Source organism: Bombus vosnesenskii, unplaced genomic scaffold, assembly GCF_011952255.1.
Source record: "Bombus vosnesenskii isolate JDL3184/JDL3185 unplaced genomic scaffold, Bvos_JDL3184-5_v1.1 scf7180000013262, whole genome shotgun sequence".
NCBI lineage: Eukaryota > Metazoa > Arthropoda > Insecta > Hymenoptera > Apidae > Bombus > Bombus vosnesenskii.
Window position 1 is genome coordinate 4,096,579 of NW_022882922.1, and position 25,708 is coordinate 4,122,286.

The 25,708-nt window shown below is 46.6% G+C and overlaps 1 protein-coding gene across 15 annotated transcripts in view; it reads left to right on the top strand.

Moving 5' to 3' along the window:
• The window catches only part of LOC117231757 (probable Ras GTPase-activating protein), a 252,226-nt gene that overhangs the window by 95,960 nt on the left and 130,558 nt on the right, over window positions 1-25,708 (top strand). For 4 of the 15 annotated variants that reach the window (XM_033490770.1, XM_033491375.1, XM_033490603.1 and 1 more), the window contains 4 exons: window positions 664-776; window positions 12,525-12,566; window positions 14,948-15,134; window positions 25,531-25,647. In XM_033490770.1, the coding sequence (XP_033346661.1) occupies window positions 664-776; window positions 12,525-12,566; window positions 14,948-15,134; window positions 25,531-25,647 (459 nt within the window). Of the gene's footprint in view, window positions 1-663; window positions 777-12,524; window positions 12,567-14,947; window positions 15,135-21,356; window positions 21,469-25,530; window positions 25,648-25,708 lie in introns of those variants that run through there. The other 11 variants (XM_033491043.1, XM_033491131.1, XM_033491290.1 and 8 more) reach the window with 6 other exon arrangements.

The window sequence follows — 25,708 nt, forward strand, 5'->3', positions numbered from 1 at the left end:
TTCGAAATTAGGTAATTCATTTAGAGGTCTGCCATGGGCACGGCTTCCAGATGACGACGATCGCCTCCTGGCCCTTGCGCGTATTCGAACCCCTGATCGTTCCACGTGACGGCCGTCTAGTTGCGTAACGCAATCCAAACACGTTTCGAGTAATGAGGTTAAATATGGAATATAATTCGCTAACACGCGCGTACGAATTACGAGCTGAAACTACGAGAAAGAGCTTTCACTCTGAGAGTAAATTTACAAGGTAGACGGAAACTTTTCCTTTGTAATCGAACTTAGCCTCTGAATAGAAATTTCCAACGTATTTCACACTGTATCGTTGGCGTGCACCTAGCCTAAGGATAATCCTTGAAAGTTGAGACGACGAGTCTCCGGTTGGATTCGCGTCTTCAGCGGACGCGACGTTTCGAACGAACGCGAGAATTATCGATCGTTATCGATCGTTGGCCGCGGGCAGGGATCGCGTCGCCCTTCCTGTTGCACCGTTGCGCCGTTATGCCCGTCCACGGAGATAATAATCGACGCGGCTCCTATTATTCGTATCGTCGCTGGCCGATGCGTTGATTTTATTCTCGCGGCGTGGCCACGATGCCCACCGTCCGAACTCTGGCAACTTTGCTCGTTCGTCACAATCTCCTTTACTTTTTATTTTTCCAGAGGCTGAATGCTGCGTTGGCGAAGCCGCTGCCGAGGCGTGCTGGGAACCTTGTTACTGCGTCCTCCTCCAGGACGAACAGACCCTCACGGCTTACAGAAGCGAGGATATGGCAGTGAGTAGCACACCTTCTCTTTCTTTCCTAATATTCCTTCTATCTTCTTTCGATAGCGAAAAGCCCGCTGCCCAATTCGGCCGGATTAGCCAGCCTCCCTTTCCTTTATCGCGATCCGTAAGAAGCGGCGCACGAACGCATCACGTCATTGGCATTGCTAGTATTCGCAATAAACTTGTTCGTTCTTAAAAACGTATTTGCTATTCTATTATCTTTTAATTTCATTCTATCGCAAATCGTTCTATCGTTCGATTATTATTCTGTCTATATATTGATTTTGGCAATCGTAGCTTTACCGCATTTCAATTCTATACACAATGTGTATAGAAATACGTTAAGAGATATTCTCGTGCTACCACATAATTACGATATTTGTACGGTAGTTTACAAATTTTTTATTTATCCTTGTGATTTCGATATTAATCCTGTTTCGAGGAGTAAAAATTTAATTAAGTTAATTTTTTAGCAAACAGCGTTGTTTCGAAAGAAAAGAAAAAATCTTACGATTAAAATCACTTCGATGTTAAATCGATGGTTTTTCGATACGTACTAGCACGATTTGTACTGCTTTCGAATTTGCTCGAAACTCGAAACACGAAACTCGATTCGTAGAATCGGTAGCTCGCCTAATTCGCGAATTACGCGTTCGAGCAACGTATCTCTGGCCCGAAGCGAATTGTCGGAATAACGATGGAACGTTGGCGGCCGTAATCCGAAAGTTATACTTACAATTAACATATTTAGGGGGGGGGGGGGGTAAACAACGCGATGGTCGTTCAGAGTTGTTCGGTATCGACGTTTACTCGCAGAAGTGCCGCGCGTTTTATCGCGTTCACGCATGTCAGCGGTATCGGCTTTACGAAGCGAACGATATCCCAAAAGCGGCCGGCGAGTACATATAGCGAGAGACGATAAACAGACGTCGAGAGGCGTCGAGGAATGAAATAGGACGCTTCTTGGAAGATGACGACTTGTGTGGCCGAGCAGTCATGGCACAAAATGATCGACATTCCGATAAAACAAACGATTCCCCTTCTCGGGATTCGTCTAAGAGCCGAGAAGATATCGCTGGGCGAACGACGCGACGCGACGCAACGGTAGCGAGTTAATCGGGTCGAAAGTTGTGTATATCCTGCAGTCTGTAGGTAGCCAGGGGATTTAATGAAAATTTAGTATAGGAAAATTGTGCGCGTATCGGTCTCTACCGTGTTTCTCCCTTGTTCTGTATCGTGCGCTACGGAAGGAGGCCGAGTTGCGTTTGATCGTACGCTTGGAATGGCAAAGGGATGGCCAGCTTCTAATTCGATCAGCAAGTTTATACACAGCCTGACGTTTACACAGCCAATTACTTTCGAGACTTCTCCGCTAATCTCCACCAAAATTATGGATGGCCTGCAACTGAAAGCGGTTGCCGGCTATTTACAAATCGAAATTCGTACGTCAACGACCTTTTAAAAATTCCTCGAGGTTCTCGTTTGAAATTTGTCTTTTTCTTTTTATCAATCCTTGCAACGTTTGCTGGTCAGGAACGTCGAAAGAGGGCGGCGGATATAGTCGACGGTCGCGCACCTTGATCGACTGGGAACGAAAGAAAGGAAAACGATATATCTGCGTATATTCTTGCGGTCGCGAGTACGTATTTTTAGACGTCGACGTTTCCGCTTCCGCTCGCGCGATCCGCAGAACATCTTCGCGTTAAGCGTTCGCCTTATTGCAGCCACCGCGTTGCACACGCAACATAGTCCTTCAGGGAGCGAGAAAGAAACCCGATCTAAGTTTCGTTGCGAACTTTTGTCACAAACCGCTCTCTGTTCTGGACGTAGACAAGCGACCGCTTGCATGGAAGCTTGCTTAAGCCAATAACTTTCTGCCAGAGTTACTTCCACTGTCGTTGCTTTTCTTGCGTTTTCGTGCATTTTCTTGTAGCTTATTTTCTTTTCTTACCATCTATGCTGCAACTTACGAACTCTGAAGTTCCTTCTCCGCTGCACTCAATTGCGCGGTATAACGGTAAACGTCGACTACCTTTCTTCTCCTTCTTGTCCTATCCTTTAGCTTTATCTCAAGGTAAAACAGGAGGCGAAAGAAGCCGCGAAGATAGAGGGAAGATAACACGGAAAAATTCTCAAGCATGTATGAATCTGTTCGTTGGCGTATAATTTCTCGTGGAACGAACGAAGGTGGAAGCCGAGGAACGACGAAGATTTCTCGTTGCGGATCCATTTTGGTCGTTGGCGAGGTCCCCTAAACGTGTCCCGTATCCGTCGATCTCTTTTTCTCTGTCCCTCAAGGTCTTAAAGTACTTATCGCACTGCTTGAAACCACGTTGCCTCCGAGATCGGCTAATTTTTTAAATCAGATAACGAATCTTCTTCGGAGTAATTACTCTTGGCGTGAAGAGTTCCGTGTCCACATTCCTCTCGTTGTTTCACGCGGCAAAATGTTTTTGCGCGTCTCCTTTTATCGAGTAGAATGGGAAAATATTCTAGAAAGGTAGTTACGATGGTAACTAGTACCGTCGATGTTCCAGTGAACGGAAAAAGCGTGTTGTACGGTTGTTAGAAAATATTTAAGCGTGTCGGCGAATCGTTTTGAAAATGCAAAGTTTCCGAGTTCTTTTAGTTTCGTTTTAACACCTATTTTTAGCTTTTCTTCCCTTCTTCGTTTCCTCGTTTTCTCGTTTCTTCTTTTCTTCCGCAGGATGTATTCTTATTTAGTTGCGTTGTCGTGTGCCACGATGGTCAGTCAACACGAGTAAAATGTTAAAATTCAGAGCCTTCGTAAATTTATCGACCTTGGTTACTTTTATGAATCACAAGCAACGTATAGCGTATCGTAGACACATCCAGAGGTAATAAAATCTCTTCGAAGCAAAGTCGCTGATCCTATCGGAATTATGCCCGTCCCTAACATCCGGATATAACGTTCTTTCTACTTTATCTACTCGAGGCTTCCCTCCGATATGTACAAAAGAGTAACCGTTAAGGTAAGGAGAGGATTTGAAGAGAACGAAAAGTTAAACTTTATTTACATGTTAATTAAATTTAGCTTTACACGTGGGTTACTCTCCGAAGGGCTAGTAGACACTCACTCGCCCGCTGTTTTTCTTTCTAGTCGCTCTTTTGTCTCAACGGAGACCTGGGTCGTCTTGCGACGCTCGCATACACTCTAAGGAAGGGATGCACACGCGTGTCTGCTCGCTCTGCGCTCCCTCACTCTCACACGTACGATACAAATGTACTATCTATTTAACAGTAACGTCGTACGTAACTCGTACGTAATACCGTGAGGATGTCCGTCGTTTTCCACGCTCGGTAAACATCCACGCCTGTATCAAATACACTTTTCAATCTGACGTGGTCGACGTTTTTCCCTTTGCCTTCGTCGGTGTCTGACTTTCTCGGTCGATTCTTCGAACGTCTCGCGTTTTTTTGGCAACTGTTCGCCCCCTACGATCGAGCCCTTGTTATTACTAAATCAAAACCGACGTCGAGACTCTCTTTCGCCTTGTCCCAGCTCACGTCCTTTTCTCCTTCCTTGTAATCACATTCGCGGGGTTCAGGAACACGAGACCCTTCGTTATCCGATGCTGAACTCGCCCTCAAGGAATAGGGTTAACGGCGTACTTTCGTACGTGTGCAGACGCATGTGTGTTCTTTTCTCCTCTTTCTGCTGTCTGGATCCCTGAAACGGTTCCTCGCATGTCGTACCGAATAGAATTTAGTCAGCAAGTAGAGAAAGCCTGTGCACGATCAGCCTAGTACCGTTGTGCTTTACGAACACGGCCGTTCGATGTTCTATGAATTAGATTTCATCGAAACCAAAGATTCTTAGATTTTTGTAATAGTTGCGAGTTAATGATCTCGCTTGTTCTTAATTGTACCGTTACTATGCTTTATGAATTTCTCAGCCGATGTCATTCCTGTAACTGGTATTTATCTCGCGTGGGAGATCTCTTCGGTTTAGCAATTTCGCGTAATCCTTGGACGGTATAGTTACAGCTTTGTTGGGAATTTTTCTAGGTTCCACGATGTAAACGATCTTACCGCAACGTTTAATTTCTATTGAAATTTATAAATTTTGCACGAATATCATACCTCGCAGAAAAAGACGTTATGAAATCTGTAACTCTGATTTTGGATAGCTTAAAGTTATTACAAAATTTGTCTTACTCCTGAACAGAAAAATGTCATTTATCGTTTTGCGCTGAATATTTCGCGCATGTTTCTTCTTTGGGAAACGTTTACGCTGTGTTGCTATCGGACAAAGTAGGTTCCTTTTTATTGCATTTTTATAAAGTAAGCGATCTTTCGCTCGATCAGGACGAAGATGAGAAAGTTTTAAACGAACGCTTACTTGTTTCCTCACCACGTGACCATCGTACCACGCGTCATAGTAATTGCACGATTTAATTACAACTTACGATTCTCAGCAAACACGTCGATTAAAATCCGTTGGTTAACCGTATCTTCGATGCATAAAATTCAATCGAGAAATCAATAGGAATAACGAATACGATACGAATATACAATGAGAGTTCTCTTTGACGCAAGTTTTACAGGTTTCCAATAAACAGTAAACCGTAAACCGGGCATTATCTGCATTTTGTATCGTATTTCTTCTTCTGTACGTTATCTCCATTTCTCGAAAGTATCTGCTATTTTATCGTTGTTCGGCGAATGGTAGGAAGTTTCTCTTCCGCGTGTTAAGGTGTTAACGATAATGATCGGCGAACTGGGATGGGTTGGCGCAGATAAAAGCAAACAATGCGCAATGGAAAGACTTCGATATTGGATTCGAAGCGCGAGTATACTGTGGGGTTTCTTAGTAATTCCTAGGGATTTTACTTTTGTTGTTGCCTCGTGTTACGAAGTCTGATAAGGTTACAGGTAGGGGATTGTCTTGCCTCTGTCTATTAGTAGCGGATTTCTCGATGCCGGATCAAAGACCAAAGATCTCTGGTGCTCTTACTCGTACGCGATCAGCCGAGGAAATGTTGGTAGAAAATGCACGCAAATAGAACATACGTACCCGAACTACGGAATATACCCGATTAACACGTATGGATTATAAGGATTTGAAAAGAAATTTTTACAATTTTTTGTTCTAATTCGTACGTCTAATTTTTGTTTAAACGCGATTTTTGTATAATTTCTTCTAATTATCATCGTCGATATTTGTTATAATTTCTTGAAACGTTTCGAGTATATCGAACGTATATAGAACTTATATCGCGTAGCGAATAAACGATCGTAACGGTATTATTAAGTAAATTATACACGATCCGTCTAAAAAATAACGAGACTATATTTGTAGAGGCTTCTCTTCAGTTGGATAAATAAATATACGAAGTCAGGCCCGTAACGACTGCACGTAACGCGAAAAATTATCCGCACGCACGAACGAATTAAACTCTTTCCACGTTGAAACCGAGAAATCGCCGAAAATATCTCACGAACAATTCCAGAGGCGCTAAAACGTGCTACGATATCGAGGACACAGGCGCGTCGCGATATTTCTTCTCGGATCCAGCGAGAATCCGCGCGTGCCTCTCCTTTCCGGGTCTGAATTCTTTGAATTTGACGCGTTCATGTTCATACTCGTCACGTACAAGACAAACGGCACGCGAGTAAAAAATGCAACCTTCTCCATTCGAATCGTTCCCCAGGGGTGAACGAATGGGTCTCTGTATTAAATCGTATCCCCCGTCCACCGAGTTTCCTCCCTCCTTTTCTTCCTTCCTTCCTTCCTTCCTTCCTTCCTTCTTTTCCTGTCTGGCTTTGCGAACGTGTCCCTTTCAAGACGTGAGGGGAATACGACTGGTGTGATTAAATCTCGCTATCTCGTTCTCCCTCCCTCGCAGTTTGCTCCTTATCTGTCTTTGTCCGAGTGCCTTTGATTCAGCGACTCTCTCCCTTCCTCCCTCTCTCTTTTCCCTCGATGTCTTGCGTACAAGGATGCGAGTGCCCGGTTCTACGCTTTACCGTTTGGTTAAGGAAGTATCGTTGAATCTTTGACGGGCAATTTAACTTCTGAAAAGATTGCTTCGAATCGAACGAAGCTGTATATACCGACTACTCTGGATAACGAGCGAATCGTGTCTTTGCAACTTTATCTCTCTCCTGCTCTCCTGTTATTTGTTTTCATTTCTTGTTTGCTGGGGCAGGTCTGTGAGCTACAATTATACTTACGGTATAGGTAGGCCTTCGCGACGCCAAAAATTCCCTTAAAAAAAAAAAAAAAAAAGAGAGACAATTTCACTAATTGCGAGTATGCGGTAGTTCAAAGAGGAGACAGATATATTCGCACTAGCGTTTCGAGCTTTCACTAGCAGTCTGAACGAGCTTTATGCAGTTTGCTTTCTATTTAATCAACCTGACCAACCTGGGAACTTTTTATTCCGTTTATCGTACGAGAACGTAACGACTACTGAAAACGAGACGTCTCGGGTCGAGCCGGAGGATTCGAAATTCGAAATTCGACCGAGTTGGCCTATGTAGCTCGTCCGTCTTAACCAAGGGGCTGAAAGTGCCTGTTCGTCTGCGTCCCTGTCGACCCTTATCCCGGACAGTCGTCAGTCGATATTCCCTTTTTTGGAAGGTGAGGACGAGTCTTGCGATGTTCGAGAGCGTAGGGCGTGCACACACGCGCGAGAACCCCTTCTTTTTCGTCTCTCGCCTCTTCTTGTTAGTCTCTTTCGCGGTGACTCAGGGTGCTAGAGATAGGACCTATCCTTCTTTCGGTTGATCGTAAAGGGAATCCAACGTGAATTCGGAGGAAGCCGGTTTCAGCCAGAGGATAAATCGGCTTCACCTTTTCGCCAACCTTTCGACCCCTTTTGCTACTCGAATCGCTCTTGAGAAGCGTGGAAGCGGGTTACTTCGCGGATTCGAGAATCTTTTTCGACTCTCTGCGAAGGCAAACGTTCGCAAACTTGATTTTCCCTCGATATCCTTTTTTTTTTACCTTTTTCTTGGACTCGTGTGTTTTTCAAATTTCAAGAAAATTAGAGATTGCAAACAAAGCGCGAATCAAAGCGTATCCCTGTGAATATTGCCAAATTTCTCCGACATCGACTTCTCTGTTTGTCCAGGTGAAAGGAACTATCGGTGGAATTGCTAGCCAGCGCCCGATATACATTCGGTAACCCTTGGTAGAATTGTTTCTTCGCGGAACTTAATGGCCAAACTCGCTGACGATCGTGAAAGTTTGAAAGATCGTGGCGTTCCACGGAGCTCGAAAGACGAGGGTTTGAGTTGCATAGAGAGACAGTTGAGGCAGAAGGGTGCATTTATATGGGGTTAGGTTGGACGATCGACGACGCGGGAGGGTAAAATAAACAGGCGGCGCGTTATCGAGTCAATGAAACGGCGCGAGACTTCATCGTCCTCTTTCATAAGTCTTTCCTTCCATTTTACTCTCCTACGAAAGAAAGCAGATGTTCGCGAAATGGAAATATTCCTCTGCGGTGTATCAAACGGCCAGCGTCGTAGTTTTCGCGCGAGCTGATTATTTGTACGAAGGCTTGTTCGTCGATACTTTAGCACGTTGCATTTACACAGGTCCGAGATTGAAAATACATTAGACGCTTCTCGTTCCTTTCTCGATCGTTTCGAAGGTACGTGTCGCGCAATAGGTACGCGCGTTTAAGGAACGGCCAAATTATTTTTACGTTGGTCGTTCTCCTGAATTATTGGCGTGGCAAAGTGATTCCGATGAATCCGCGGCATTGACAAAGAACGAAAGAAGGAGCCTTCTTTCTCTCCCTTTTTCTAAAAGAACGTCTCGTCTCGTGGATCGTGGATCGCGAAGAAAGCGCTTCTTTTAACCGAACTAATTTCGGTCCGCGCGGATTTCAGTAAATGCCCAGCGGCGAACGAACCTCTTGACCCCAAGAGTTCGTTCATTCGTTTATTCGACGACGACGACGACGTAAGTCGAAGATGACGGAGAGAAAGATAATGACGAAGAAGGGGAAAGATAGAAGAATAGGTTGGACAAAGTTATAACAACGTGAAATTGAAATTCATTGTTCGTTCGGAGACATTCAACGCGTTGCTTGACCTTTCAACCGAAACGTCCTCCTTTTTGCCCCGTTATTAAGGACACGAACAGTCCGCGGACAAATGCGGCGATTACCACGGCCCGTAATTGAAGGAAACGAGTACATTTAACGACGTCGTATTTTAAGGTGCTGGAAATGTAGCAATTGTCGCTTTCGAGCGACGGTTCTTTAGCAATGGAAATCGGAGGATTTATCGATCGTTAACGCACCGCTAGCGTAAGGTTTCTCTAGATACCTCGGGCCGTTCTTTCTTCGCGGCGATCGTGTATCTACCTGTGGAAGAACGATCCCTTTTCACCGTAGAGTGCCGAAATAGCGTCGGATTAGGTGTACTTTAACATCGTTCGAAGCTTTATATAACAAGAATAATTACAGCACTAGGTTAAATTAAAAAAAGATTAGGTTTTCTTTGATTCTCGATATTCTCGGTCAATGGATGACCGAGGAAGTTTGGGAAGGTAATCGACGAGCACGTCTATCGATTGCCCGGGCGGAGTCGGAATTTGTGCTGCTCGAGAGTCGCATAGCCGAGATTCCCCATCGAAGTTACACCTTTATCGTATAATCCGATACAATGGCAACGTTATTGGCTTCGTTGGAGGGACGACACGAGCTAGAAATTCACCAGTTGCTCCGGCTCCCTGAGCAGCTCTTCGAGTAGTGCCTCGTTAGAGATTCGTGCTTTGCTTCTCTCGTCTCCGCTCCTAATCGTCAGCCCGTATCGCTCTCGAAACCTCTCTTTTCGATGAACTTAACCGCGGTGCGCTCGGCTACTTGCTGTAAACGCGCAAAGCAGCTCTACTGGAAATTTTCACTTTGTCCACGCGCGCTACGTCGTCAAACGAGTACCTATGGTTCAGACTCGACCATCTCCTTACTAGTTTCCGTGATAGACGTTTATCTTATTCGCCACCTAAGAAATAAACTTTCTCTCGTATTCCAGAAGCAGTGAATTCTTTAAACTTCCACGATATGCTTTAACGATAAACTTTATATACCTTATATAAGATGATTGACACGTAAAAAATACTTTTATCAGGATAAGTTTTTCATCTGGTTCGAGAAATTTGCATGTTTATTTCGCGATCCACCGGTATATTTATATCGAGCGTTCGTAAGATTCTTCTGCTTCTGTACGCCTTCGGCAACATCTTGAAACAAACGCAGAAGTCGAGAACCCCGTACGGTATTACTCGTATCGATTCGAGGCAGATACGTTCGTATAGCCTGCAATTTCGTGCTTCGTCCTTTTTTTTCTTTCTCCTTTCTCTTTCTTTTTTTTTTATGAAAAAAGCATTCTATAGATTACGTCGAACCGATACGAGTTACGTCTGTGTCGGCCTTTGATATCGCGTGACGAGATTGCAGATTTCCACGTAGGTAAACTGTCGCGTAAAAGTTGTCGAAGACGTCGACGCGTTCGTTATTACGGATACGTACAGAATCTAAAGCTAGACTCGTAGGGTTAGATCGAAGTGACTCGAATCGTTTTAGATTTTCGTCTTAAAGAACTATTTCGTTATTTAGTTTAGAATATAAGATCCTGCGAGTGAATTTGGTGATGTAAATAACAGTTTTAATCGCAGATGATACGATGATATATATATATATATATGTATATGAAAGAACGTGACATCATTCTATCGATATTTTAAATACACGAATGGATTCGCGTTATTATGTGAAGTGTTTGCTTCATCCTCGAGACATCTTTAACTTTCTCTTTAGTTTAACGAAACTGCACTGAATCGACACTGAATCGGCAGTCATTATACGCTGTTTGCCACAGTATCGATCACAGAAGAGCGTGAAACGAAGCTCCGAAGAGTGTCTGGTTTCATCGACGTCGAGTTCACACGTTCGAACGAAACGGTTCACGCTCGAACGGGGCAGCCATAAAGGAATAAGGAATATTCGCGCATGTGGAAAAGGCGGCGTGTACGTGTTCCGTTATCACGGACAGACTCGCGGCACGCGAATCGATTCCAGCGTTACTGACGGATCGATTATCGACGGAAGATCGTAACGCGTACTCACGGACGTAATCGGATCGGTCGAATCGGAACGGGTCGATCGCGTGGATCGAATTAGGTAGCCACGGTGCTGCTCACGGACAGACGCGTGCACAAAGATCGAACCGAGACGAGCGGGATGGATCGATCGGAAAGCAAATCGTATCGCGAGAAGAGAGTCGACGATCGACGATCCTGTACCGACCGAATCCGAGATCGCGAGCGTCCCGATCGCCACAGCGTTCGAAGAAGATCCAGCTTTATATGGAGCGCTTTTGCGTTCCTGAAGTACGCGTATCGTCGATACGTTTACGAAGAAAAATAAGAGTATAAATAGAAGTAGAAAGTATAAATATCTCTTTCGAAAATCTATTAAAGATCGGTCTTTATGCGAACGCGAGGAACGGTTTATTCGATCATGGTAGAAATAGGGCGATAACGGGAAGAAAGTTGAGAAGCGCTGGCCCAAGTCGTTAACGTAACGCGCGTAACGTATAAAATATCCTCCGTTGGTTTTCTCGTTCGTTCGTAATCGCGTAATCGCGTAATCGCGTTGGCGGAGCAAAATGTTAAACCAGACTCGGTCTCGACGCGTTATACGTACCGAGTTTCAGAAGGGAACCTCTTTAAACGCGTGGTTAAACCGCTTCCTGACGCTCGTTGCCGGGTATCGATTCCAGAGTCGTGGCGTGCGTCGCGTCTCGACGTTCCGTCTTTCCTCGGGGACGGTCGAGTTGTCAATCGCGATTTAAAACGAACACGAAACGCACCGGGATACCTCGAATTACGACCATAGCGATATCTTAATTTGGGCCTCGACTGGGAACGTTAATTGTCCCCGTCGGCGGCCGATTAATTACGTTCCGCTTCCTTCCCACGTTACCACGCGTACAGCGTATTTGTCCGTCGTATAAAAGAATATCTGCAGCGGAAAAGCTAAACTCGGACAGGAAAAGCGGAACGATGATCCGTTCGGACATCTTCGTGCGACGTAGACTGAACTTTTTGTATTTGTAAAACGGGGCGTCGATGCGGAGTCGTCGATGGGGGTATATCCTCGAGACTTTCTCCCCAGCTTTGTAACGAAGGAAAGGCTAAGCACCTGTGTAACGCTCGAGACGGAATCGATCGATTTAACGTTTCAAACGGACAAAAATATTCAGCGAATAAATATTCCGATTGTAATTTACGTACGATTTCGTGATACTAAATTGCACGTTTTGCATACATAGGATAACGTACGGTGATAAGAGAAAGTAGCTTTTATCGTTCATCGATCCGACGTACGAGGTAGTTGTAAAAAATTCTTCAAACGATGATACTCGCATTGTTATCGATACTATGTTTACGTTTCTATATATGTACACGCGTACACACGTATAAATACACACGCGTACACACGTACAAATACACACGCATACGTTTCAATCCATAAATTTAAAACAAAAGATCCGCGTCTCGTGCTTGATATTTTATTCTATCGTATCGTACGCGTCGAACAAGCTGCGTATTTTTAAATACGCAAAACTGACAATATTCGGGAATCGCGCGTATCGGTTTAACGATGAAATTTAGCGTCGAATCCGGAAGGATTCCCGAATCAGTCTTCATCTGTCGACGAAATTAAACAAGCGCAATTAGTAACTAATTTGTCTGTTTCCTTGGACGCAGCTGTTCGCCGGGACCGCCTGTATGTTCAAGTCTCGCAACAAGGTTTGTTCTCTATCAGTGTGCCTTCGAACGTTGTGTTTGTCCCTCTGATATGCTTCCGTTCCGTGATATCGTGTCTCGTTTTGCTTTATCCCTGTGTGTTTGCATAATTTGCACATTTTCTTGTCGTGTTTTTCACACCGGAGCCTTTTATAAATTTAGAATAGTCGAACGTCGGACGTGACAAGAGAACGGAACAGCTGAGATGGTTTTAATTTCGCGTTACTTCGATGACCGAAAAGGCAAAGATGATAATTTGAAAAGCATACGGAATCGATTGACGGGATCGATTCGTTTGAAAATGGTTGTATCGTGCTGGAACGCAAGGCGCGTGAAACTTGGATAAAACCTTAAACCCGCGTTCTCTTAATTTTTCGTTGCTAAAAATTGAATTCGCGGTGCAAAGGTTCGTGACTAATTGTTTTCTCGAGCCAGGATGACGCGTCGTCTTTTCCGTTCGTTTCTTTCGTTGTCCGTCGAAGGACGTTGTTACTACGAATTTACCGAAACGACTGGCTGCTACGCCTCTGGTCCCTTTGACTTCCTTGGAGTCTCTTCGAGTCCCCGCGTTCCCACCTAACGCAATTTTGTCCGCTACGATCCTCGTCGTTCTTCGCGGTGTTCTGGAAACTGTTGCCGTCGCGGGTCGCGTCGTTGCCCGCAAAGTTCGTCGTTGGAATATTATTCGCTTGCCGCGCACGTAGTTCGCACAGGCAGCCGTATCGCCAGTCTCTCTTCGATTCGCGATACGGCAATGGCAGAGGTGCGATTTTCTCGACGATAGAGACGTTCGTGGAATTAGCGTGGAGCGCCGTTGCTCGGATGGAGCGCGGCTCGCGGAAAACGGGGTCACGTATTCCCTGCCAGGCCGGCGATCGAACGTCGTGGAAGAAGAATGCGAGTACCGATTGGCGGGATGGGGGATCGTTATACGCCAATGCCCAAAACCAATACTGGATTCGTGTAATTGGACGCGTTCGTTCGCGTCTGCCTGGTAATTACAGTTAACGCGATACGACTGCGACCGCGTTCACGGCTTGTTCGACCGCGATCGATCGCGGACGCGTGCTCCTCCTTCCTTAACCGTCTTGTTGTCGGAATGTTCGGTGAAAGGTTAGAAGCAGCTATACTTTCTAAGACCAGCGAAACGGTAGGAGGTTTTTGTATCGTAGGAACAGGGATTTCGCGCGATACTTGGATCGCGGATTATCGCGCAAACTCGGCAATTATCGCGAAATCCTTCAGCTCGCGGTAATATTCGCTCGCGGTAGCTCGAAGAAACTTGGCGTTCTAAAAACGCGAATCGCCAAACTTCGATCCTCGCATCAACGAAATATTATTCGTTCGAGCCGCTCCTGCGAAGACCGCGAAACCGTGTCCGTGACTCGCGCGCCTATCGCTGCCACAGCGTTTCGCCCAAAGCCAAGCGGTCCGATCGTCGCAAAACGTTCGTTTCGTGGAACGCGTGTGCGGCGAGAAATTCGTTAGGGGATGATAATTGGCAAATAATGGCGTACAACGTGGGCAGCGAGGCGCGCCAAACAAATGGAAATTAATAATTTCCCATCTTCGACCTCTGTTTTCGATCGATTCGTTCGTTCGTTTCCACCTCTGTTTCGAACGAGAAACGAATCGCGTCGAGAGAGAGAGAGAAGCGAGAGACGATCTGTGGATTTCACGCGCCGCACACCGCGTTCAACGAGCTCTAATTAGTGACGTCAGCGTGTCGTGTCAGGTCAATCTACGGTATTTTAAGACAAACTGGACACGGTGCAGTCGTCGTCCAGTTTGTCGCGAGTCGCGAACCGGCAGCTCCTTTTTCTCGGCAAACGAGACAACCGCTAGTCGGGGCTAATTCTTCCGCTAGTTCGATGACACGACCCGTCACACTGATAGGATCGACTGAACGCGGCCGTCTCGTCGAGTTGCTCCGGCTCCGCCGAAATGGACGTGATTCGGGGCTACGTGAGTGTCGCGAACCGTACCGCGATTATCGCATCGCGCTGACCTACTTTATTTGCTATTCGCGAAATAGTTTGGGAGAAGCGTAAATTATCGTTTGTATGTTTGTATTTAAAAGTTCGCGTGGTCGTACGACAGGTACCGTTCGAACGAAATAAAGATTCCACGTCTATGCACGCGACGCGTCGTTGCGTCTTGTCGCCTATTTTCCAACTAAAAGAAAAAAAAAGTTTGCCGTTCCAGCTTAGAAAATTCGTCAGCGACGACGAAGACGAACAACGTTCTCTCTCGAACGTACTCTTTTTCCGTTTTCGTTGATCGATCCTTCTAAATCACGAGTAATATCGCGCCGATCGAATCGTTAATAACATACCAGCGCTATTAAAATCACAATGCTACGGTATCGACAATTTTGTTCTCAGTTGGGAGACGCGATGTTCGTCGAGTTACCACGTGTTCGATTGGACGGGGGCGCACGTGCTTTTCGACAGCATTGGGGTTACGAATCACGACCGTTGGCACCACCGCCGCCATTGATCGAAGAAGACGAAGCGGCGGTTGAACCGGAAACAGTGAGCCTGAGGGAAGCCAACACCGCGTCACCAATAGGTGAGTCTATGAAACATACGCTCAAGATCGATCTCGGTTTAAGCGGCGACGTACATGGTATTTTTACGAAAATATAATTACCTTGACACACACACTCTCTCTCTCTCTCTTTAACATATACACGTACATTTACACGTTATAGTATCAAAGTTACACGATCGTAACTCGTAATAACAACGAGGAAAGAGACGCGTACGCGACACAACGATCGCGACTTTGGGATCGGTTCGTTTGCCACGCAATTTCCCATAGAAAGCAGAATCTTGGCCGGCTGCGCGTTCAATGGTTCCGCGCTTAATAAGCGATCGGAAAGGGTTATCGCGTTCCGCGTTGCATAACGAGAACACGGAAGCGTTTGTGCTTTTCCTCGCGCTTGCAAATCGCGCGCGACTCCCCTGCAGCGTCGATGCTTTATCTCGCGACCGATACCGCGGTCTACGAAATCAAGACCACGTGGTATTAATTGCGCTTTGTCTCGAACGGTCGTTGCCGTTGTCGACAAACGCGCGTACGTTGTGCTCGTAACGAGCGGACATTGTTCGACAGGTGCAATTCCCCGAGTGCGTCGGGCCTCTCGTTGAAAGTGCACCGACAAAGAAGCCTTCCCACTCGCGTTGGCTTCGCGTTCAATTTTTAATGGCCGGCAATTAGCGTGGCGTTCCAAGGATCGTGTAAATGGAAGAGACAAGACGACGAAGCTTTAGAACGGTGGGATATTCGCGGTTTTATTTGTAAATTGCTGCGAGCGTGTTTTGGCTGGTAAATTTAACGTAAATACGAAGGCGTAGTATCGTCCGATGGTAAACCGTAGGTGTTTTGTTCTCGATTTTTACTCGAAGCCGCGACATAGTTCTATTTGTCTGTACGCGTTTAACCGTGGAACAAGAAGTTAGAATCGCATTATATCGTCGAACAGTTTCGACGCGTTCGTTATCGACCTGTATCGCTAGATGGTAACGTAGGTCGCAGCGCACAAGTTCTGCGTTATCGACAGGCTGCATCGTCGAACTGCGAGGCTGCGAGTACCGCGTTGCAACTGTATGCGTTACAGTATTCTACTAGGCCAACAACGAATAGCCAACTTCTCTTCCTGTTCCATCGGTATTTTACTTAAAAGTACGATAAACGCGTCCGTTAAATCTTTACGCATTTTGATCGCGGTTTCAACCGCGAATAACCCAGGATACGGAGAGTCGTTTAGAAAGCTCTACTAACTTCGAACAGGAGCCTCGTCGCCTTCTTCGTCGTTTTCGAGAAACTTTTCGTCTTCGAAAAACTCAAAGGCGAATAGGTTTCGCAGCAGTGATTTTTCGCCATTTATCGTTCTATCCCTCGGACGACGTTTCCTTCGGGATCGAAAGCGCCCTTTTATTCTCCGCGTTGCCTCCGCGCTGTCTGGTTCGCGCTGATTTGACGCGCCGAGGACGATCGAGCAACTTTTTCGCCGGAATTTCTCGTCTTCCGACGAATTTTAGACCGTTCGACGAATTCTGCGTGAACTCGCCTGTGACGCATAGTCGATTCTATTTCGAGAAAAGAGAAAAGAGAGAGTTTAGATGTGCCGATCTCACGGCGCGATACCCGGAGATGGTTGTCGGCGAGTTCTCGAAGGTTGCTTCGTCGCCTCGATGGCTGATATCGCGCGGATTTACGCCGTCAGGAACTGGATTTCTTTCCCGTATTCCCCGAACGTCCACCGTTCCCTTTGTTCCTTTACCTCCGCGTAACTTTCTCCGAGATATCGGTCGTTTCGCGGTTGATAACGCGCGATAATGCCGTCTTGCTGGAAACAGTGAAAGGGAAGTCGACAGCGAATTCGTTGCCGTACGAACGACTCAAGAAGCGGTAAACGAAAATTCGAGTTAACTGGACTCGCTCGTGAGATTCTCGTTTAACCGTTTTCATCGATCTTCCAAAGCGTATTAAATTCTTTGAGATTACGAGCCTGTAGGATCAGAATCGTAGAAACTGGTACGGTACGAAAGTTACGACGGTTTGGATTTATCGAGGTGAGACTTTGCAACTTGCGAGCGCGTCCTTAAGACGTTGCAAATTTTGTTGCCACGATATCAACGAAGAGTCGTTAACGTTTGTTTCTGGTGCGATTTCTGGAGGAGACGACGCAACGATTCTCTCCCGGTTGCTTTTTACATTGGAGCAATTACATTGGAGTTTGCGGAAAATTTAAAAGATAATACCGACGTTAAGAGGAAAACGTTAGTCATCGTTGCGTGTGCGTGATTCATATTACGCGTATAACCTTCTTCCTGTAATCCTCCTCGATTAAGGAAAACCCGTCTATTTCGTAAAAAAAAAAAAAAAAAAAAAAAAAAAAGAAAAAAAGAAAAGCAAGAAAAAGAACAGAAAATGCGTTACGAGACTTTTCGATAAAAAAGGAAGACCGGGATATCGACTGTCTCAGCCTTAGACGAACACTCGTTTACCTTCGCGAATAACCACGTTGATGTGAATCGGAGCGATGATTTCGAGTGACCTTCGTGACTACCCCCCGTATATTCAGCGTAGCCTCGTAAAAGTAACGATATATCAAATATAATCGTAGGAAATAAGAATTTCAGCAGGTTTTTAACTGGATGGCCGATGTTCGAGTCACCGGTACGAAGAGAGAGGGCACGAAGGATGCGAGTTTCTTTGGGCAAACGCGTTTCTTTCTCTTTCCATCTATTCCTTTGCGTCCGTTGCTCTCCTCGTCTCGCCGAACCACGCGCGTGATTATAATTATTATTGAAATTGCACGCCGCCCGTAATAACACGCGTGTAACGGACGCGTTTCCGAGTGACGGCAATCACGCGACGCAACGGGGATTATTAATTTAAACGTAATACCACGTCGAGATCGCAGCCTGGATAAACGCGCGACCGATCCGAACGTACGTACCGTTTCGCCTGAAAACTCGATGTCGCTCCTTTCCAATCGGGAAAAACACGTACGTCCAACCGATTACGTAAATAATAGCACCTGGTAACTTTGATCTTGCGTTTTAAAAGCTCGAATTTATCACATTTCCGTCTACCACGCCTGCTGGCGTCTAAAATCGCGTCAACCATTACGACCAATTATCGACCATATCAACGATACCTGGTACGTGTAATTTCAAAATTGTTAAATTCACGGAGGTCGAGAGAGAGAGAGAGAGAGAGAGAGAGAGAAAGACGGACAAAAACGGTATCGAAAGAATAACACGTCGGATAATCGATCGAAAGAGTTCTCGGTCGCGATCATCGTTCAGGCATCGTCCGAGGCACCGGACATGCCTTGGCACCGGAAGAGTCGTCCTATAGCGGCGTGTAGCCTCTGTACGGTTAGGTTTCTTCGTGTCGGCGCGCTGGTCCGAGGCGCGTCCGCGTTGCATGCATCAACGCACACGCGTTTTCCACCCACGTAAATGCACGGTCGCCAATGGATCTTCGCGATTGCAACATCGTCGTGATTGCCGCCTGCACAACGATCCTCTATAGTCTGGAGCGTGTCTCTGGTCGGTTATGTAACAAAAGCGCCCAGCGATCGTCCGTTTCGTCGTTTCGCGATCGCATCTTCTCGCGAACGCATCTTCTCGCGAACGCTTACGGTCGAACTCTTGAATTTTTCGTCGTCGTATCTAGCGATGCCAGTAAATAACAAATACCAGCAGACCGCTGATCTCTCTAGGAACGGAGCGGCGATCGCGGGCTAGTCGCTACGATCCTTTCGCAGGAAGAGCGAAATTCATAGAAACCGGTGGAAAACCGTTATTCGAAAAGAACAGCGATCACAGGTTTCTCGGCGAGCTAATCGAGCGATTCGCATGCTCGCCGCGTATATACGCCGCGTAGTATGTAGCGGAGTAGGGCGAGCGCGAATCTCGCCATCGACAACGCTTCCACGAGTTTCCAACGATCTGAATCGAAGAGGATGGTACGAGCAAGGCGGCTGTGATCGACTCGAAGCCACCGACCGTTTCTTTAGACGCGAACGTCCGAACGTCGCGTCCCTCGAAAATCCAGGCGTTTCTTTCCTTTTCTCGTATCGTGAGAAATTGTACGAGACGAATGCTTTAGTAGCCTCTCGATACCGATGGGAACGGACTTAGGTGTAACGCGCGTGTGTTTCGTTCGATCGAAGAGCGAGGTAACGGGTATAATTTTGACAAGTGTATCTCAATCCTAGGGTTCGATTGCTCGGTATACGTTTACATCGTGTAACGTAAAATAACATTGGAAAGTGCTTTCTAGTTTGCTCTTGATACGCCGTAGAAACAAAGTCCTCGACGGCGCGTTACTTCGCCTCGTTTACACCAGCGACCCTAATTTCCCTATTGTTCGTCGGGTGCAACTTTATACTTGTACGGAGACTCGTTAATTGCTGCCGCCGTTCTTTGCCGTAACGTGGAAAAGATGGCGAATCGTACTTACTCGTGCCAAGTATCGTCCGAATTAACGAGCTTTTTCGCTAAACTTCGTTTAACCGTTGAGCCCAGCCGACCGTAACGTTCACTATACGTGCGCGTGTCTAATTGAATTTTCGTTTCGCGAATATTACATCGCGTTGATTCCCGATGTTAATAAATTATACCCGTTCGCGCAAATCCCATAGACATACCTACGATACGATCGGTTACGGAGTGGTCGCTGTTCTTCGTTCCGTTGGACGAGTTCACGGGACAACGATCCACGATATTTTGGAAAAACAACTTACCGTCAGGCGGGCCACTCTTATCGTCACCGACAACCGCATATCCTCGACCGGACTATCCCAAGACGCAGATTCACCAACGTGGACGGTAGTTCGCCTCTGCTCGCCCTTCGCAATTTAATCGTTCGCGCGAAAAGGACACGATAGCGGTACGGGTGTTCCAAGCCGATGTCGTCCCATCTAGGATGCGGTTGCGCGATTACGACGCGATATTCGATCGTTCTAGCCGACAACTTTTGGTGCTGCGAAGCGAAATGGAAATAGTTTTGGAGAACTCTCTTATATTCTTCGACGAAACTAATTTTAGCGAACGACCGGCAGTCCCCGTGGCATATCGGTCGCGTCGAATTTCGAGATTCGAGACTACGAGACGACTCGCTCGTTTACGGCGATAACGTTTGACGATAGCGATAGCCTGTTTGCAGAATGTTAAAATATACGACGTTATTTCGATAGGAGGGAAAAGCGTGTTTATCCCAACGGAAGAAAACCGACGACATCCGACGTTCTTTCGAGAGAAACGTCAGCCATCTTTCGCGCCAGCGAACCTGCCGTTGTAAGAACACGGTTTTCCAGGGCACCCGGTAAAATCGTCGCCACGTTTCGCTCGATTTTCCTAGAGTCGCGTCCCCACCGTCCTCGATTCCGCAGCAGCCGATTGGCGGCGGAAGGTTAACGCGCGGTCGGCTCCTCCGCGTGGAAAGAGCTGTTCGCGGCGGATGCGATAAAAGTGCCGCCGCCGCTCTCGTCCTCGTGCGTTTGCCTCGCGACGATAGAATCGCGTTCGTGTCGGCAAACGATGGTCGCTCGGTCGCGAAATCGCGCTAGCGGATAAAAATCCGCCGCTTCTCCCCGTGGCCGCTTCCGTTTCGTTCGTTGCTGGTCGTCCGGTCGATCGGCCGCAGCTCGTCGCTGCCAACCTGGTACTCTCGCGTTCGTCTCTCCGTCCGTCTGTGTCGTTCGAGTTGACCGTGCTTGGCGAATCGAACGGGAGCAACCCTGGTCCAAGGCGAACCGCGAACTAATTATGGAGCTGTCACGAGTCCACGGATCGCCTAATTGCGTTGGGAAGCAGCGAAATACTCGCTGATTCGCTGATCACGGTCCGATCCGATGCGACGCGATGGTTCGCCTCGAACTACTTACCATCTACTACCATCTACCACCGTCTACCAGCGCACAGCCCGACGAGGTCTCTTCCAGTGGATTCGTAGTTTCGTACAAGCGAGACAAGACGAACGAGTAGTTGGAACGTAATCGCGATCGCGAAGTGCGTTTTTCTCGGTTTTCCCGTTCGTACGGGACTCGTTTTTCGGCGTCGTACGATCGCAAAGTGTCTTTCGGTTGGAACGAGTCGAACCGGTCGACGATTCTCCGGCGATGTGGTTGCTAATCGTTAGTCGACGATGACGCGTCGATCGACCTAGTTTGCCGGGACGCGCGATCCTATTGGAAAATCGGTCAGGAAGAATCGTGTTCGTTGTGTGCCGCTGCCTCGCCTCGTGGCTCTGCGACGATAAGTCGATTGGTAATTGATGTTCGCGATGAGCCGTAAGAAGGTGTGGAATTCTATAGTGCGTCGCAAGAGGAAAAACCACTTGGATCTCAGTGGCAAAGAAGAGAGCGACGCGGGTAGCGTTTGTAAGTGACGGGACCGTGCTATGCTTTCTTTCTTGTCTCGCTCGGCTTCCTATTTCCAATGCGTGGCATTTGCGTCGACGACAAGAGTATATCGGAGCTCTAATAGTCGCGAAACGCTTTGCTTTTTCGATGGCCGAGTTAACGTTCGCGTAGTCGGAACGCTCGCCTAAAATTCACGTTACCTTCGGTACGTACGCGTTTCTCGAACGATCATCGAAATGCTTGAATTCGAGAGACCAGTCGGATAAAACGTTACGATTATACGTTGGAAAATATCGTTAAAGCTTCTCCTTTAAGCAGAATTCATCATGACGTTGTAAATAAAACTACGAAAAATAAATGTCAATGTTCTTATGTTTTTACTGATATAAACTCAAATGAATCACATTTCCGCTTTTACGTTCAGGCTTTTCGTTGACACATCGTATTTACGCAAGACAGGATACGAAGAAATATCAGACTCGCATTGCGTATCTGAAAATATTTTCGGTTTTCAAGCCGCGTTACGAAAGCATATTAATAGCTAGAAAAATCATTTCGTTGATATTTAGCACCAACGAAACGAGCACGTTATAGTCGCGAGTTTAAAATCGTAAAATTTCAACTACCCTGGTCGGTTAAAATACCAGTTAGTTCGAAAATGAAATTATCGGTTTTCCAAATAATAACGTCGATGACGAAGTCGTTATAAGACGAGGTTGTTATACCGCGTTTATCGATGTTTCCTGTACCGTTTTCTGCATTTTTCTTCGCTTCCTTTCGTTTCAGCTTTCTCTGCGCGATTTTCCGGCTTGCCTCCGCTTTTGCGCTTAACGTTTATATCGTATACGCGGTGAAAACGTTTCTGTGTAGCTGTAGCGATTGCCAGTTACGGGGTATGATCGTTAATCGTGGAAAACGCCAAGTATGATTCGGTATTTTTGCGGAAATGGAAACCGCAACCTGTTGGTCTCGCGTCGTTAAATGCTGCAGGCTATTTCCTAAAGAAACACGCGTGTGTGTGTGTTTTCACGCGCATCACTTCGCTTGGTAATTTAGCATGAAATCAGCGATTCGTAACGACGTAGAAAAAAAAAAAAAAAATTATGTTTCATTAGAATCGTTTCAAACGCCTATGTATTTCTTTTCGTGGATTACTCGTTCTCGGCGGTATCGCGCGTTGCGTTCTCTAACTCGATCGATCTAAAGATCCAAAGAAACCAATCGCTAGAAATCGCCATTAATTTAATCGGTTGACAAAGTTGTCGACGTTTAAGCGACGATACAACTTTTACGGTCGCTCGTTGTAATGGCTAAAAAGAGCGAAGAAGAAGCGTGTAGCTTCCCATTTTCGACCTTACGATTTCTGCGTCGTAGAGTCGTTCTACAAAGGCTGGAGTTTGCAGCTAGCGGACGATTTCTACGGTGGAAAAGCGAAAGAACGTCGTGGCGCGTGCGACGAAAGAGTGCAGGGTGCGAAAAGAAAGGGGCGAACGAGGGTCTGGCGACATCTGCCGAAACATCGTACGAGAGTAGAAAGGCGGATCGCGAAGGCGAGAAACAGCGATCGAGGGGCGTGCTCGTTGAACGGAGACGAGAAACGATGGAACGGAGAGTGGCTGGAAGCGCGGCAGGGGATGATAGAGGGAAGCGGCGCGAGAAACGCCGACACCGGAGGATCTTAATTGAAACGTCCGTACGTTTAATTAAAAATCACTGTCGGTTGCGATCCCGCGGTGAAATCGCTCTCGAGTTAACCTTCGGGGATTGGCGTGTTCGCTCGTCTCTCTATCGACAGATGCGTTTGCATCCGTTTCGCCGATAAATTCCGAATATCGTCGACAAAACGTTTCGTCTCTCGACGCTGTTGTCAAGTCTGCGTCTTAACGCGGCAAATTCCTCGGAAATTCGGAGTTTGGTCCGGTCTTGAATACGCAAAGTCCAGCTTCGATTTACGGAGTTGCTGTTCGGTCGCTGTTCGGTCGCTGTTCGCCGATCGTCCCGGCATCGGAAGATCGAGTTCCAGGGCGCTTTCGCGCAAGGTCGAAAGGGGGAGGAAGAATAAAAGGACGAGGTTAGAACGCGGTGGTCGGTGCTTTGGTAACTCAAGGAGACAATGCTGGCGGTAACACGATCCGACGCTGCTTTGCTTCGGTTACACGGGCTATAACTTAACCACCGGAGTACGTATATCGTTGCTTAATCGCGACTGCTTGCTCGCCTCGAACTCGATCGGCTGCCGCCACGGCGCACGGGTTTCCACCGGACTAATTGCACCGCGGACCGATTCGATTCGGGACGATCGTACCAAGGACGAGCCTCGAAGAGCTGGCAAAAATTTTAGTCGCTTATCGATATAGATCGATTTTAAGGGACAGGCCGCGCGATCCGCGGCTACGATCGATCCTCTGTACCGATATTAATAACCTGAACGAGTCGTTCGAACAGGCCAAATAATATCAGATTTCTATAGGTGTAGGTCCGTAAGATAGTCGCGAGAGACGAAGGAACGTCGGAAGTAGTCAATTATTTCTGGCTGGTCGAACTATCGATGCCGTTGATTTTGAAGAAAAAAGCGTTCCGGACGTTGTGCCGTGCCAACGGAGGTATCGTCTTATCGGACGTTGGGTTAGGTGCATCCTTTGCTCCTCCTACGTTGTCGCATGACTCAACCTCCTTGTACGGCCAGCGTGAATACCCTAACGCTACACGCAGCAAATGCATCGTAGTTACCACGCTGATGGCCTTTTCTCATTACGTGCCACGCCTTTGCTCCTTCCTTCTCTTCTCTCCCCACTTACTACTCCTTCCGAACGAGCTTTATTAGCAGTTTTCTATTAGCCGTTCTCACGCTCTATCGCGTAATTTGTCACAGTGGCGCGTACGTAATGTAGGGCGCAAACTTGCAATATGATTTATACGTAAGTCTATTTCACGAACGTCTAAAGAGCCTGCTAACTAATTTATATCTTAACGAAGTATATCAATTATCCTTCGCGAGACGTTCTTGGTCTCGACGCGAAAGGAACCGACCGAGTTTCATCGATCGACCTGTTTCTCTCTATTCCTCGCCCGCCTCTTATCCGGAATACGCGGTTATTAGTTTCGAAGCGTTGAAAGTTGTTGGAATAAACGGAAACTGGATCGCGGAAGAAAGTTTTATCGCGCGTCAGCCGACGAAAGTCTAGAAACGTAATATCTCGAGTTAGCTCGTCTCAGGAGCGAAGAAATCGTAAGGTGTTCAGGCACGTTTGGCGCGCTATCCTCTCTGTTAATTAGAAGCGATATCGACGCGACAGGATGGGTGATGAAAGGCACAGTACGTTTCCGAAAGCGACAGAGGAGTAAAGGACCGCGTCAGCGTCCTCGACAAAACTCGAAGCCGTTTCCCATAGCGCGCGATACAGAGCGAAATAACTGTAACGCGATGAGAACAAGCGCGAATTCCATCGAATCGAGTCTAGTAGCGCAAACGAACGAACGAACGTTTAGACGTTAGACGCTTTGGTCGCCTGTGTGTACTGCAGCTGCATCTACGATGCACGCACCGCGAACGAGATAGGCTTACGGACGCGTGTTTCCGTGTTTCGCGGCTCTTTTATCTCTCGCAGTTACAGAGGCTCTCACTTTGAACGAACGCTAGCGCTGTTCGCGCGAATGGAACTCGATGCGAATTAGGCGAAAAATTAAGATTTTTTTTTCTGTAAAAACGGCGAACCGAACAAAATCGGTGAAAGCTGGTCAAAGCGTTTACCGTCGATATGTACGAAATAATCGTTACTCTTAAAATACTTGTTATTTATTATCTTGCCATTACGTGTAATTTCCAACATAACTGTACATAATTTTTGCTTGGAACTTTCAGCTTGATTCTATTTCGTTGCCCTATTCTTATTTCGCAAATGTCACGCTAATCTCTCACCGCAGCTTTTCTTTCCTGTATCTGTATCCTTTTCTTCGTCTTATTTCGCGCGAGTAAACGTTCTGCGTTCCTTTGGGTTCTTTTAGAAATTTCGCTTAATTTAATCGATCTAACTACGCTATAAATGTAATTGTGTTGAAATGATTGTGATGTTTATATAGCGCTATTGCTAAGAAGGGTGTCCACCCTTCCAAGAAGAGGGTTACAACAGAGACATACTTTGGATCCCGAATTGTCCTCGTTAAGCGAACACGATTCCAAACGTCTTATCGTGGAGCGTAAGTGGGACATTCAGAACACTAGCTTTTCTCTTTCTTTATTTTTTTAATTGTAAGTACC